Genomic DNA, 15,023 nt, shown 5'->3' on the forward strand with positions numbered 1-15,023 from the left:
ACCATTAACCAATCAGCAATCTCTCTATCAGGAGCTGTTTGTTGACTTGCAGACCTTCCTACTTCACATGAAATAAATTTTAAGTAATATCACTAAAGAGTTACGTGGACAGTGGGAAAATTAAATGTGCTCTACGTGGTTTTGCTTTTCAATGAGCTTTGAGCCTCGAAGGTTTAAGGAGGAGCTGTAACTCTGCTTTTTGTTTGTTTTTCCCTTTTCACAGTGGGGAGGAATTAACAATTACACTTCCTGATCTCAGACCAGCAACTGATTATCATGCCAGGTATGCTGCTGGGACGGAAATAATTAATGCTGGGGGAATTACAGAATTACTGTGGCTTCATGGAAAAAAAGGTGTGATCCAAACAGTTCGAGGAACACTCTGATAAAACACCATGGCTGTAGACACTGGTTTTGCTGTCTAAGTTCCCACTTCCCTTCTAATTTCATTACAGTATCACCTCATTTTCCTCCTTACCATTTTCTCTGTGTTTCTCAAATACAAACTTTAAGTTTTTCCGTGTTATTCTCTATCTTTAGAAGAAGATTGGACGGAGTGAGGCTGTTGTTGTAGGCTGAAGGCAGTGGTAAATGAAATTACTTAGCCTTGAAATTGGATCTGAAAGTCTGACTTGTCAGCTTGATTTGCAGAGTAGCTTGTGTGAAGTGCAGCAGTGCAAGGAGGGAATGGGGAACTGGCTGAAGGGGGAAGTCAGATGTGACCAGGGAACGAGACCTGACGTTCGAGAATTGCCACACAGTAAATAATGCTGAGGGAGGTGTGGGACTGGTCAGGGAGAGCCCAGCTGGTTAAACAAGCCAGGGAACGTGTGAAGTCAGTGCTGGGGCACAGGAGGAGAGCAGCCTTGAGATTTGCTGAAGCAAAGTCCTGTTCTTAAGCTGCAGAAATGTTGTGAGTGTGTGGAATACTCAGCACAGCTCCACTTGCACAGAGGATGTGTGGTTTGGGGGGGTTGTTTTCCGTACAGGCCAACTAAACACACAGAAATGAGCACAGATCTTGTAGAGATTAAACAATTACTCTAAAAAGCACAATTTTATGGCCTGAGCAGCTGATTCAGCCCATTTTAGTGTCTGTACTCGTGCACAAGTATTGGCTGTATTTGAATCTCAAGGCCTTTCTAGTAAAAGGCTCATTTCCAGTCAGGGATTCTGTTACCATTTGGGAACACCTGCAGTTTTCATCCTGCATCCCACGTGTATTTCAGCACTAAAATATGTCCACTGTGACATAGAGTGACTGTAAAGTAAATGAAGATGACAAATGGAGTCTGCAGGATCAGCAGGTGTGATCCCAGTGTGATCCCATCCCTGCTCTGTCTGGGATCAGCAGGTGTGATCCTGGTGTCATCCCATCCCTGCTCTGTGTGCAAACCCCCTGCAGCCCCTGCTTGGGATTAAATGCATTTCTGAAGCCAAAAGCTCTCTCCTGGAATTCCCAGGTGCTCATGCAACAGCAACATCATTAATTCTCCTTTGTTCAGAGTTTCAGCAACCAGCAGTTCCATCAAGGAATCCATTTCAGAGTTGGTGAGCTTCACTACAGAGAGCTGTGAGCCAGACTGTCCTGCTGCCCCAAAGCTGATTAACAGAACCAAAAACAGCCTGAGTTTGCAGTGGAAGGTGAGAAGCAGAGCTGGGTGTGCAGTGGGATCTGCTGGATTCATGTATAGTATGTTTAAATTAGCTTGGTCAGTAATTTAGTGTGTACTTTAGGTGTTGCCTCTTAAGTTGCTCAGTTAAGACTGATAATGAAATCATTATTTTCTTCCTCTTTCAGTGTTTACTGAGTTTCTTGCCAGCAGCTTTAGTGTGGCAGAGTTGGTGGCAGATCTCTTATGAACTGTTCTGTAGGAAAGTTCTCAACTGGCAACTGTTTTTGCTTGGGTTCCTACATGATAAATAGATATAACTTAATATTCCTTTAGTTATCCTGACCAGCTAATGTTACTCAGTTGGTGAGCACTCAGTGCAAGACACAAGGAAACAAGTTCTAAGAATATAACTTGCTTTATTCATAAAAAAGAACTATTCATAAGTTAATATTCCAAACTCTCAGAATTAATAGAAGTAGCACAGCAGCCCCGAGCCTTGTTTTAAAAGGCAGTTGGAGTATATTGTATTCAATTGTTAAAATGTTGGTTTAATGTGTAAAAATATTTATAAAAGTACAACCATTTGATTTTAACTCTTTTTTCTTTGTTTCTTTATTTTCAGTCCTCAAATGACAATGGCTCCAAAATAACTAATTTTCTTTTAGAATGGGATGAGGTAAGACCTTTTCTAGTACCAAAAAAAATCATAATGACATCTGTAGAGCAATTATATTTAAAAATACTCTTTGCTTAGGTACAGCAGCTATTTTGAGTGCAACTGTTCAGGCAGTTTAAAGGGACAAATGATCAGTGTGAGGGGACAGTGTAAAACTACCTCAGTTGTCTTTCAGAGCATCATTAATTCCTGTGCTCTCTTTAAATGGATGAGCATCTGGGAGCTGTCACAGATATCCCTCAGATTTTGGCCTTCATACTGAGATGTATTCAAAGGGATAAAAAATGTCAAAAATAGGCTTTGTTTTCAACTGCAGTTGTTTATTTTGTCAAATCTACAGTATTCAAAATAAACAGATACCTCAATCCAAATGTGGTTTATTCTCAAGAACACTCAGAATGACCATCAGCATATTCAGTATGACCATGTTGACATTAGATTTTGCATTCTTTAGGTTTACTTGGGTTTTTTTTCATTATTATTAAATGATGAAATGACATTTCTGGTGGAAGGTGTCCCTGCCCATGGCAGGGGGTGGAACGAGATGGGCTTTAAGGTCCCTTCCAACCCAAACCAGTGTGGAATGCTGTGATTTAGGAGATTTAGAGTGAAGAGGGTGACCTTGGCAGGGATGAGACAGACCCTTGGTGGGGTTCCTGCAGTCCCAGTGCAAGAAGTGACTCTGGTTCTCATTTTTTCAGGGGAAGAGTGGCCCCTTCAAGGAGTGTTACTACGGGCACCTGAAGCAGTACAAACTCACCAAACTCTCTCCCTCCACAAGATACTCGCTGAGATTGGCTGCTAAAAATGATATTGGAATGAGGTAACGACCCAAATACGTGATATCATTTGTTTCCTCCTCAGCCCCCTGTGCTGTTGGTGATGTTGTGTGCAATCCCTCCCCAGTGGGTTCAGCGAGCCGGTGTCGTACTACACGGCCGGGATGGTGCCCCCAGCCCCAGCCCCCCCGGTGCTGCTGGAAGCAGGAGTGACCTGGATGGCCCTGAGGTGGATCCCACCCCCCGGGGTGTCCTCAGATGACTCCCTCACTTACACCTTGGACATGGAAGAGGAAGGTTCTGTAAGTGCTGAGGTTGTTGCACGTGTAAAATACTTGATCCTCCGTGGTGCTGAAATAAAAAATTAACTCTGTTTTACCTTTGAATTGCCAAGTCTTTCACGTAATTCATGATAAAGAGATGAAGTTCAAGCTAAAAAATCGTGATGGACCTGCTCTGGTTTTTTGTTCTATCTTAAAAAGGAGTGACTGTGTTTGTCCTTGTTTTCCCTCCTTCCCAGGGTTATGGATTCCAGCCCCAGTACAACGGAGATGAGCTCTCATGCACTTTAAGAAACCTTAGGAGGAGCACATCCTATAAGTTCAGGGTTTGTATTTTATTCTGATTTAATGATGCTTTTCTGGGTTTGGCATTTTCATACAGCTCAGACACTTTGTATTGAGACAGCAGGTTTTTGCAAAATCCTAAAACAAATTAGATTTTCTGCACTAGCTAGTTCTTTTTTCTCTGAAATTGTTGTCTTTATTTTGGTTTTTTTTTTCAGTAGAAGAATTTTGTAAATCAGCAGTATATTACTGTCATTTTATGTTGTTAATAGATACTACTGTCATTAAATAAAGAAGTTATTCTTTTCACTCCTGAAACAGCTCTTTGCCTACAACAGTGAAGGAAAAAGCAGTCCCAGTGAGGTGGTGGAACACAGCACCAATCCTGACAAACCTGGACCCCCGAGTAAACCAGTTGTAAAGGGCAAGATCCACTCCCACAGTGTGAAAGTTGTGTGGGGTAGGTGCCTTTTGGTATTCCAGTGCTGCACTGAACTGTGTATGTACAGTACCTCGGGTGCAGATGAAATCAGAGAGGAACTCAGGCTATTTATTCATTCCTGCAGATACTATTATTGCAGGAGAAATACTCAGCATTGCCAAAAAATGGTTTATTTGGGGGCTGTAGTACAAAAATGATGGTTTTCTTCATTCATTTTAGAGAAGTCTCATGTGTTCTTAAAAAGTAAGTGCTGATACCTGTAATTGGCACTATTTTCCTAGTTACTCTTCCTGGCATAATCATGATTAATAATAGGAAAAAAAGTTGCTCTGAAAAACATGTTGTGAATAATTAACAACGCTGGTTTCTGTTTCTGTTGGAGTTTTCTATTTGAATGTATTCTACAGTCAGTGAGTATGTTCTCTCAACAAGCTGATAACAAAATAATGGCTGATTTTAAAATCTCCCATGATTTAAGATGTTGGTTTCTTTCAGAACCCCCCAAAGATAACGGAGGATCAGACATCTCTAAATACTTTTTGGAAATCTCAGAAGGATCAGCTGGTAAGGGATCACCTTTGAGTACTGAATGTACTGAGTCTCCACCCCTGGAGGTATTTAAATCACATGTAGATGTGAAACTTGGGCACATGGCTTAGACTTGATGGTCTTGGAGATCTTTTCCAACCTGAATAAATCTTTCCTCGTTGCTCGAGCAGGCAGTTGTAACACATCGTGCATGTTCTCTGGGCCATCAGTCATTTAAAATTGATTCTGTGGCTTGACTGTCGTTAATTGTGAGAGAATTTTCACGTGGGATTTTGCAGAGGTTTTGAAGTGCAAAGTGTTTCATTTCTTTGCTCAGGAGGGAAGTGGGACATGGTCTACAGCGGGGCCCAGAGGGAGCACGTGTGTGACCACCTCAGGCCTGGCACCTCCTACAGACTCCGAGTGTCTTGTGTCAGTAAAGGTGGGGAAAGCCAGGTGAGCAAAATCACAATAACTGGGCGTCTGGAAGCCATTTCTGGTTATGTTTTAGTGAAATGTTTTTGTGTTCCTGCTCTAAACTAACATGTCCCACTGCCAGGCCTCCGATGTCACGACGGTCACGACGTCGGCGGTTCCCCCCGGCCCCTGTCCTGCTCCAGCCCTGGCAGGCAAAGCCAAGCCCAAGGAAATCCCTCTGCAGTGGGGTGAGCACAGTGCTTGAGCAAAATGCTTCTCTGATTTTAACTGTCCAAATAGACACAGTCTGTAGAACTTCTTAGGGAAGAAAGTAAAAATAGAAATATCGAGATGCGGGCTGTGCCCTCAGGTGGTTTTTAGGTCGAGGGGGGGGGATTTGTGTTGGTTTTTTTTTTTTAAGAAGACTGCCTCTGATTGGGTGATGCAGTGACACTAATGCAGAAATAAATATTTGCCAGTGAGAAATCTTCCTGCCTGCCCATGGCTGACCCCTGTTTGGCAATTTAAAAATCAGCTCTTCTTATTGTTACCTCAGTAAAGGAGATAATCAAAGATACACTGTTTGATGAAGAAAACAGGGAAAATACCTGGGGAAAAAACCTGATGAGGGCCATCTTAAACTATCAATATCTGGGGGGAAAAGCAAGCTCCATTAAGTGTTTCTGCTTAGATATATGATGAAAACTTGCCCTAGCTTCTAGAATTTAGCAATTAATACTGGAAAAAACAATCTGTTTTTGTTTCCTAGGCCCCCCAGCCATAGATGGAGGTTCTGACATTACAGAATATATTCTGGAGATGGCAAACTCTGAACAGGATGAACACAGGGTTGTGTATCAGGGCCCAGCAGCTGAGTATGTAGTGACCAACCTGCTTCCAGGGAGAACCTACTGCTTCTGGATCCGGGCAGGGAATAAAGTCGGGGTAACCACTGCCAAACCACATCTCATCTGTTCTTCACCAGAGTGTGCAATGATGATGCTGCTGGAGAAGTCTGAGGATATTTTGTAGCTTGTGTTGTGTGAAGAACCACTTAATAATGCCTTAAGAAATTGTTTGATGTGTTCCAGTGAGCTCACACTCTGCAGCTGGTGGTGTGGGAACAGCATTGTGTGGAGAGGGGTGTGTGCAAGCCATGCCAGGTTGGAAAAAAGGGTGGGAGAAATGTTGGTTGCATAAAAGTCTTTGTGAAACAGTCCTCAGCTGGTTCTGGAAGCCAGATCCTGGCTGGGGGAGGGAGGAGTTACACAACCCTAGAGTGGGAGGATCTCAGATTTCTGTGGGAATGGGGCCAGCTTAGAGTAAACTACCTGCAAGGGATCTTCAGTGATGCTGTGGAACTGAACACTGGGCTCTGCTATCTATTGCTCTGTCAAGTTAAAAATGGTTTGTTTTCTTCACTTGCACATCAGTTCCTGCTCTGGTGCTGTTGCTGTGTTCATGCAGTTGTGTTTCCCTGCAGTTTGGCCCCTACTCTGACAAGGCAGAGCTCTCCACTGCTCCGGGCCCCCCCGAGCAGTGCTGCAAACCCCTGATAACCTGTAAGAGTGCAACTTGTGCTGTGGTTTCCTGGGAGGTAGGTGTTGATGGCTCTCAGTAACCCCCAGATTGGTGTTTGGCTTTTAGAGTTGTAGTGACATATGTGTGGTACACAGAAATGGGACAAATAATATATGTAGAGCTGGAATATTTTAAGCCCAGTTCTTTATAGATGTTTATGTTGGGTTTGTAAACTTGATTTGAGTTACTAATTTCATTCTTAACTGGACAAATTGGGTGACATTTAATCCTCCTCATGTTATGATAACTAATATGTAATAAATTAGTTCATCTAATTGGTGAGAGACTGGGAGTGAATGAAAACTGTGGTCTGAACTGTGATGGTGTTACAGCCACGTGTCACCTTTTAACAAGCTGAACTTAAAATCCCCGGGAAGAGACCTCAGGTTTCAATCCCAGTGCTTCCAAATGTTGGACTTGGTGATCTTGGAGGTGTTTTCCAACCTTAACAGTTCTGTGTCTCTGCTCAGTGTAGCAGTAGATCCCATCTGTGTGGTGAGTGTGTAAGTGCAACAGCTGAACTGAATTTCTCCTCTAACCCCACAGAGCCCGGCGTGCAACGGTGCAGAAATCATGGAATACAGGCTGGACTGGGGCCAGGTGGAAGGATCCATGCACATCATCTACACTGGCCCTTGCCAGAGCTATGAAGTCAAAGGGCTCACACCTGCAACCACCTATTACTGCAGGGTGCAGGTAGGAAAAGCCCTTTGCTGTCACTGAGCACACCATCGAGTTCTTGCAGTTTGGAGAAAAACCAGCTAGAGAGGAATAAAGTCATGTGCTGTCACCTAGGAGGTAACTGGAAAAATACTGCCCCTTCTCCCCCAGTCCCTCCTAATTCCCTGTATCTAGAAGAGAGGTCAGACCCAGTGTGCCATGAAATCCAGACACTTTACTGTGTTTCCATTTTGTTTGGGAGATTTTCTTTTCTCTTCCATGCTGCTTTAAGAACACATGGAAGGGTGTGATGATGTGACTGCCTGGGTAGAAAAGAGCTTTGGTGAACTGTCCCTGGTGTGTTTTTCAGGCTGTGAATGTGGCTGGAGTGGGGCTCTTTGGGGAGACCAGCGTGGTGACCACCCCACCATCAGTGCCCGCAGCCGTGGCCGTGCTGCACCTCCTGGAGGAGGAGCAGATGGAGATCTCTGCTCCCTTCTCCACGTGCCTTGCAATCCAGTGGGAAGAGCCCTGCTGCCACGGGGCTGAGATCACAGGGTACAACATAGAGTATGGGGAAAAGCAGCTGGTCACCGTGGGGAGGAACACAACTCATGTCCTGGAGAATCTGCTGCCTGACACTCTGTACAGGTAATAACTGGTTTATTTTGAAACCACGCTGGTAGGATTTAAAATAATAGCTTTGAGGGTAGTGGTGTAAATTTTTAGAGCAGTTTTTCATTCAGCTGATGGACTATTTGCCTAATTCACCCTGCAACCCCAAAAAATCACCCCAAAATTGTCCTGTCCAGACTCAAAGCATGATATTGGCAGGAGTTAGATTGTGGTGTTAAATTCACATTCTGTCTCAAAGCTGAGGCCTAGTTCTGAGATTTCTGGGGTTAGAATTTTTCAGTGTGAAGCATATAAAGGGATGATCAGGTGTGTGGCCAAAGGAGGATGGATGGACAGGTGAATAAGTGTTCCTGTGTCACGTGTTCAGACTTGGTTAAAGCTGAGTTCAGATTAGGGGTCTGCAGTTTTAATTTCTGACTGCATTTTAATTGCTTTATTGGATGCAGTTATATTCTGTACCTTTTAACTCTTGCTTTATTACCCAGCATTTTTCCTGACCACCTCACTGCTCTCTCCCATTCCCAGAATCAGAATACAGGCCATAAACAGCCTTGGAGTTGGTCCTTTCAGTCATTCCATGAAAGCCAAAACCAAACCACTACCTCCTGACCCTCCTCATCTGGAATGTGTGGTCTTCAGCTACCAGAGCCTTAAACTCAAATGGGGAGAAGGGCCCAGCAGAGCTTTAATTACCAACCCTACACAGTTCAACTTGCAGATGGAGGACAGGTTTGGCAGGTAAGTTCTTGTTGATTTACTACTTCATGTCAAGCTTTTAAGGTATTTTAGGTATTTTCCCTTCTGCTTGCACTAGTGAGTCACTTGGGCATCCCAGAGTTTTCCCCTTAGTTTGCAGCTTTGCATCACATCTTTCAACCAGAAATGCTATCAAATAACTTGCACTTTACCATACCTTGCACTGCTATTTGTTTTTTTAACAGTAAATATTATTTACTATTTGAATAATAAACATCTTACCATTGTCCTGTGTTGGCAGGGGTTTTATTTTTTGGAAATTCTAAAACAAAGTGCAGTTTACATAAAAGAAACACAGAGTGGCCAGCTGTTCTTTAACTTGAAATTTCAATTTATTTGATACATTCAAGGGTTCTTCTCTTGATTCAGAACAGGAGTGGGGTCCTGCAGCCTCAGTGGGATGGCCAGTGTGCACATGGGGAGAAACCTGGGACACCCAGAGTGTGGTGTCACCTCCTTGTCCTTAAGTTAAAACAAGTGTTCCACTTCTGATACTGAGCTAGACGTTTGTGATTGCTGAGTAACTGATCTGTGTGTGTTCTCTGTGTTTCCAGGTTTGTTACAGTTTATAATGGTCCCTGTCACACCTACAAGGTACAGAGGCTCAGTGAATCCACTACGTACTATTTCCGGATCCAGGCCTACAACGACGCTGGAGAGGGAGGGTTTTCCCAAGTTTACGCTTTCACTACAACTAAATCTCCACCTGCATCTCTTAAAGGTGAGCTGACCCTGCCCCAGGAACCTCTGCAAGCCACTTCTGTGCAAGATTCTTACAGCGTGACACTGCCCAGCCCAGAGTCTTTCCAGGGCCTTGAGGGACAGAGAACGGGAACTGGTTGTGAGGGGCTTTGTGGGTGTGAGAAGGGCTCCTGCACTGCAGTTCTTCCACCCCTGAACTAAGCATTCCAACCTTTTTTCAGTTGGAAAGACATTTTTCAGGGTTACCCATCATTTGGTGTAAGTTACAAGAGCATGTAGCAAAGGAGAGCAAAAATAATTCCTCTGGTCTTGGCTTTCTTATGTGAACATCAAAAGTTCTTGGTAAAGTCATTCTGAAGATCAGAGTGCTGAGGGCCTGCAGGAAAATTAATTGACTGAACCATGTTTATAACATGTAATTTAACCTCTGGCCATGGACAGAAATGCTGGTTTCTGTAGTGATTTGAAAGTGCTGCTCCTCCCTACAAGCATTAGGCATCTGTCAACTCTAAAAGACAGACAAGTGTAACTCAGTGATCATTTTTCAAGCTTATGTCATGAAATACAAGAAAAAGAAATAAACAAACAAATCTTAATTGCTTAAAATTATTGGAATGAGTTACCTCTAAGCATAATGGTTCTACATTTATAGAAACCGTTGTTCTTTTTCTCTGAAAACACCAACAAATCCCTTTATTTTCCCGCAGCACCCAAAGCGAATCAGCTGGAAGAAAACACTTATGAAATCACATGGGAGCCTCTCCAGCCAATGAAAGGAGATTCTATTGTTTACATCCTTCAGCTTGCTGCTGGCAGAGAGTTTGATCAGGTACCTTCTGTGCAGCATCAGGAACTTGAGGAGGTTTTACTTGGAAAAATTATTACAAATGAAAAGATGTGGCTATTTCTAGTGGAAGGTGTCCCTCATGGCAGTTAGAACTTCCTTGTGAGAGGCAGAGGAGGGGCAGGCCCTGAGCTCTGCTCTGGGGGGACCAGGGACAGGACCCAGGGAATGGCTGGAGCTGTGTCAGGTTGGATCTCCAGTAAAGGTTCTTTCCCCAGAGGCTGGTTGGGCACTGACCAGGCTCCCCAGGGCAGTGGGCACAGCCCCAAGGCTGCCAGAGCTCTGGGAGGGTTTTGGATGATCCTCTGGATGTGCTCATGGTGTGACTGCTGGGGATGGGCCTGTGCAGGGCTGAGGGTTGGACTGATGATCCTTGTGGGTCCCTTCCAACCCAACACATTCTGTGATGCTGTGACTCCAGGAGGTGCCCAGCACTGCACCCCCCTGTGAGGAGGAGCAGGGGGTCCCAGTGTGGTGTGTGGGGTGGCTCCTGTGTGATTGTCCCGTGTCCCCCCCCAGGTGTACAAGGGCCCCGAGACGTCGTTCCGGCTGCCGGGGGTGCAGTCGAACTGTGAGTACCGAGTGCGGGTCTGCGCCGGGCGGCAGAGCCAGGACCCCGCGGGCCCCCCGGAGCTGCTGGGCCCCTACAGCCCCAGCACGGTGTTCTCGGCGCAGCGGCAGGAGCAGGGCCCCCCCTGCCCCTCCGCCGGGCCGGAGCTGGCGCAGAGCGGGAAGCGGCTGCGCGAGGAGCGGCTCATCGCCATCGTGCTGCTCTGCGGCTTCGCCGTCGTCGCCATCCTCTTCGCCGTCGTCATCCAGTACTTCGTCATCAAGTAGGGCTGGGCCCGGCCCTGCTCAGCCCTTTGTACAGAAGCTCTTTCGGGTATTTATGGTTAGTCCTAATGAAAATCCTAGCTGGGAACGGCCCCGTGCGTTCCCGCCCTGCTGCTGGCTGCCACTGAGGCTGGGTTGGCAGATCCTTTCCAAATGCTGAGCGCACGTTTCTTGTAGAAAGGGTGATTCTGGGTCCTCTGCAATCAGGGTGAGCTGTCAGAGAACAGCACTAAACTGCCTTACGGTGCACGCTGGCGGTGTGCACCCTCCTCCTCTCTCCCGATTCCAGCCACTCGGAGAGGGAAGGCATTGCTAGAACAGTCCTTTGCCAGCACCACCAGAGCAGCGGGAGGCGATCGCTGTTCCATCAGGTTTTGTTGTAGTTGATATCCATGAAATCCAGCAGCACAAGTGCTTGAGCTTAGAGCAGAACTGCAGAGCCTACTAGAGCATACCACATTTACTAGACTGTAGAAGGAAAGCAGAATATTGACTTAGTGATATTACTACTTTACAGTTATTTTAATATTTGGGGTTCAGTAATAATCATTTCAAGTGTTGGAGTAGAGGGTGCCAGTTTTTTAGAGTTTTAATCCAAATCAATGCCAGCTGGAGCAGGACACGGAGGAAAGGCCCCTGTTGTGACCGGAACGTTCCTGCTGTCCTGAGCAGCTTTGGCCCAATCCACATTTCACTCTCAGTGCCTGAGAGAAAAGTAATTCCCTGTGCAGCGTGCTCAGAACAGCACAGGTGTTGTTGTCTTCAAGGAGAAAGCGTGCATTTATGATAAATGTTACACTATTTGGCTCAAACTGAGCAATTTTTGTACTATTATTAACCTGAAAAATAAAAAGTTCAACCTGCTTTTGGGTGCCCTTCTAACTTAACCCCAACGATCAAATTGTACGTGAGAGAGCTCTTTTTAGATAACATTTATACGATGTTTTAAACAACTTGCTATCCCAGTGGTAGCAGCTTCACATTCCATGGTTTTCCTGTTGGGAATGTTCAGCCTGCTATGAACTTGTCTGAAACTCGTCCTGGTTGGCTGGGGGATATTTTTGTGGACACTGTGCACTACATTTGACTGTTGTGTTCCATCTGCTTGTGAATCCCTGAGGAGGAGCCTCACAGCTCCTGGCTCCGTTGGGTAAAGGTTTTGAAAGCTGGAACTCACAAATTCCCGATGTTTCAGGATGGGTCTTGCCAACAGCGTTTGGAATATGTATGCCACAGAAAGGTGGATTTAGGGTGTTTTGCAAAGTCTGTGGCTCCACTTTGTACATCAGAGCGATGCACTTGTACGTGGGAGGGTGGATGTGACAGAGCTACAGGCGCCGTGTTTCCAGTCATGAATTCACCACCTTGAGGGTCTTTCTCCTACGGCAGTTGAGGAATAACGTCGTGTTAGTTTGAGGCATTGTGTTGTATTTCAGATGTGGAAAACCTAAATTATGGCCTAGTAATGCTTAATCCTCTTCACAGTAGATTTATGGTGCAATCTGAAATTAATCTTTTCAAAACGTACTCTTCATTTTGTACTCTATTTATTTTGATTAAAAGTCCTGGAAAAAAAAAATGTATGTTTGAATGTATTGTTCTACTTGTAGCAGAACTTTAAGTTAATCATTTATTATATCATAGAAATCTCTCCCTCCAGTGTCGGAAAGAGTTTTATACAGATATTAGTCTTTAGTTTGCAGAAGAGTTTACAATCTGTCTTTATTTTCCTCATAGCCTCCCTTTAGCAGATAAACTGATAAAAACCCCCAGATAAACTGCCTTCAGAAATCTCTGTTGCCAAAGGGTTATTTCTTAACTCCTTGAACCAACTCATAGAGGGTTATTTGGCAATAATAGTCCTGATCATTTAAATGAGAAATTCGGAGCGCAGAGTAAATACTAACAAGTCATGACTGCTAAAAACAAAATCCTTTTGTCATTGCCACAGAATACTCATAATTCCAGAAACAACTGGGATTTATACTGCAATACGGATTCTTCCATCAGCTGTTGTCCATTCCAGAAGGATGTACCCTCGTGGCATTAATGTTTTTAGGTATCTTCAGTTTTCTTGTATTGTCATTTTTGAGGTATCTCAAACGTATGTTAAAGCTGCCATGCATTGTATTACTAAATTGTAACTATCAAATAGATAATATATTTAATACAGCCAATAAATAATACAAATGTATTCAAATTTGACTCCGGGCTCCTGTGGTTTTGTGGGTTTTAGTCTCATTTGTGACGTGGAATTTGAGGTGAAGGAACATGCTCAGTGGCATTAGGAGCTGAAATAACTTTTCTTCTGTAAAGACTTCTTTATTTGTGGGACCCTTGGAGTATCACTGTCCTTTTCCTCCCCCAGAGCTGTGTCAGCAGGGACCAAGCCGTGGGAATTCCTGAACCACTTTGTGTGAGGTCAGGATGGTGCTGGGACAGACCTGAGGGTTGAGCAGTGACTCGACCTTTAGGAAGAAGGGAATGTGTTCATAATCCCACAAAATGAGGAATTCCTTGCCATTTTCTTTTCCAGCACTTTGCAGGTTGCTTTCCATCCACTTGAGAGAGCAGAGAGCTGGCCTGGCTTAACCTGCACTGCACCTCTTGGCTCCTGTGGGAAGGAAGGGACGTGAGTTCTGTTTCCCAGGTTTGTGAGTAACAGGTCCTGAAAACCAATCTCTTCCCAGGAGCTTGGTGAGGAGGAGAGGATGGGAGGGGCTTTATTTGACCACCAGTCTTGCAAATGAGACGGTCGGACACTCAGCCTGGATTTACTTTCCACTTGAGAAAAGATCAGGGATGACAAGCTGGGAAGTGCCAGGAGGGGGGAGATGCGGGTGATGGGGGCCAGTGTGAGGGAAAACCCACGGGAAGGCTCTGGGAGGCTGGAATTACAGCCAGAGGGACAGGGACACCCTGCAGAAGGATGTGCCCATCCACAGTCCTCAGGAATTCCACCATAACCCAGGAATGGGGCGCTGACAGAAGTGAGAGTGGTATCAGGTACAACACAAACCTCCTCAGAGCTCAGTTCTTGCAGCTTCTCTACTCTGAAGGGCTGCTCAAAAGCCAGAGTTTTGTGGAGCCAAATAGTGTGGGATTTGGCCTGGAAAGGTCAGTGCTGAGCACAGTCACTGCGTTGTCCGGCACATCCCAGTTCTGACGTTGGGGAGATTCCTGCTGCCCTTTCCAACAGGCAAAAGCACTGGCTGTGGGTGTTTATTCAGGGGATTTAAGCACTTGGACACCTCTAAACAAGAAAAGCTGTGTGTTTGCCACAGCTCTGCTTGGCTGCACCTTAAACACCTCCTGTCTGTGAAGAAATTCCCAGTTAAATTTCATGGGATCACAGGCTGGTTTGGGTTGGAACAGACATTAAAGCCCATCGTGTTCCACTCCACCCCCTGCCATGGGCAGGGACACCTTCACTAGACCAGGTTGCTCAGAGCTCCGTCCAGCCTGGCCTTGAACACTTGCAGGGATTTAAAATTTATGGGATTTAAATCCTGCACCCTGAGCAGAGCCGTGCCTGGCGTGTGCTCACCCGGGCTGTGCTCCGGATTTCTCGGAGCAGATAATTCCCAGCTGGCAGACACTGTCTGGGATGAACGACCCCGGCTCGGTGGTGGCAGATGGAGGAGTCAGAGCTCGGCCGGGACACACCATGACCCCATTTCCTGTTTTCCAATGCTGAAAACAAGCCCAGTGTCTGAGTGAAGAGGAAGGGTGGATGCCCTTCCATTGGTGCAATGCTCAGTGTCCACAGAATGCAGAATTCAGACATTTGTCCTGGAGAAAAGGAGGCTCAGGGGGCACTTTCTCGCTCTCTGCAACTCCCTGACAGGAGGGGGGAGCTGGGGAAGGGTCGGGCTCTGCTCCCAGGGAACAAGGGACAGGACAAGGGGAAACGGGCTCAAGCTGTGCCAGGGGAGGGTCAGGCTGGACATCAGGAGGAATTTCTTCATGGAAAGGGTGGTGGGGCA

At 45.5% G+C, this 15,023-nt stretch overlaps 1 protein-coding gene across 1 annotated transcript in view; it reads left to right on the plus strand.

Moving 5' to 3' along the window:
- The window catches only part of LOC116793867 (fibronectin type-III domain-containing protein 3a-like), a 40,604-nt gene extending 27,692 nt beyond the window's left edge, over positions 1–12,912 (plus strand). Inside the window, exons 10-27 of the mRNA XM_032702052.1 lie at positions 224–283; positions 1,506–1,644; positions 2,239–2,292; positions 2,994–3,115; positions 3,199–3,373; positions 3,592–3,678; positions 3,959–4,097; positions 4,575–4,643; positions 4,945–5,063; positions 5,167–5,272; positions 5,794–5,969; positions 6,508–6,621; positions 7,152–7,301; positions 7,636–7,916; positions 8,427–8,639; positions 9,212–9,378; positions 10,067–10,188; positions 10,723–12,912. Coding sequence (XP_032557943.1) covers positions 224–283; positions 1,506–1,644; positions 2,239–2,292; positions 2,994–3,115; positions 3,199–3,373; positions 3,592–3,678; positions 3,959–4,097; positions 4,575–4,643; positions 4,945–5,063; positions 5,167–5,272; positions 5,794–5,969; positions 6,508–6,621; positions 7,152–7,301; positions 7,636–7,916; positions 8,427–8,639; positions 9,212–9,378; positions 10,067–10,188; positions 10,723–11,040 — 2,611 coding nt within the window. The 3' untranslated portion in view covers positions 11,041–12,912. The remainder of the gene's footprint in view (positions 1–223; positions 284–1,505; positions 1,645–2,238; positions 2,293–2,993; positions 3,116–3,198; positions 3,374–3,591; positions 3,679–3,958; positions 4,098–4,574; positions 4,644–4,944; positions 5,064–5,166; positions 5,273–5,793; positions 5,970–6,507; positions 6,622–7,151; positions 7,302–7,635; positions 7,917–8,426; positions 8,640–9,211; positions 9,379–10,066; positions 10,189–10,722) is intronic.
- Positions 12,913–15,023: the final 2,111 nt, after the last annotated feature.

This window comes from Chiroxiphia lanceolata, chromosome 14 (genome assembly GCF_009829145.1).
Source record: "Chiroxiphia lanceolata isolate bChiLan1 chromosome 14, bChiLan1.pri, whole genome shotgun sequence".
Taxonomy (NCBI): Eukaryota; Metazoa; Chordata; class Aves; order Passeriformes; family Pipridae; genus Chiroxiphia; species Chiroxiphia lanceolata.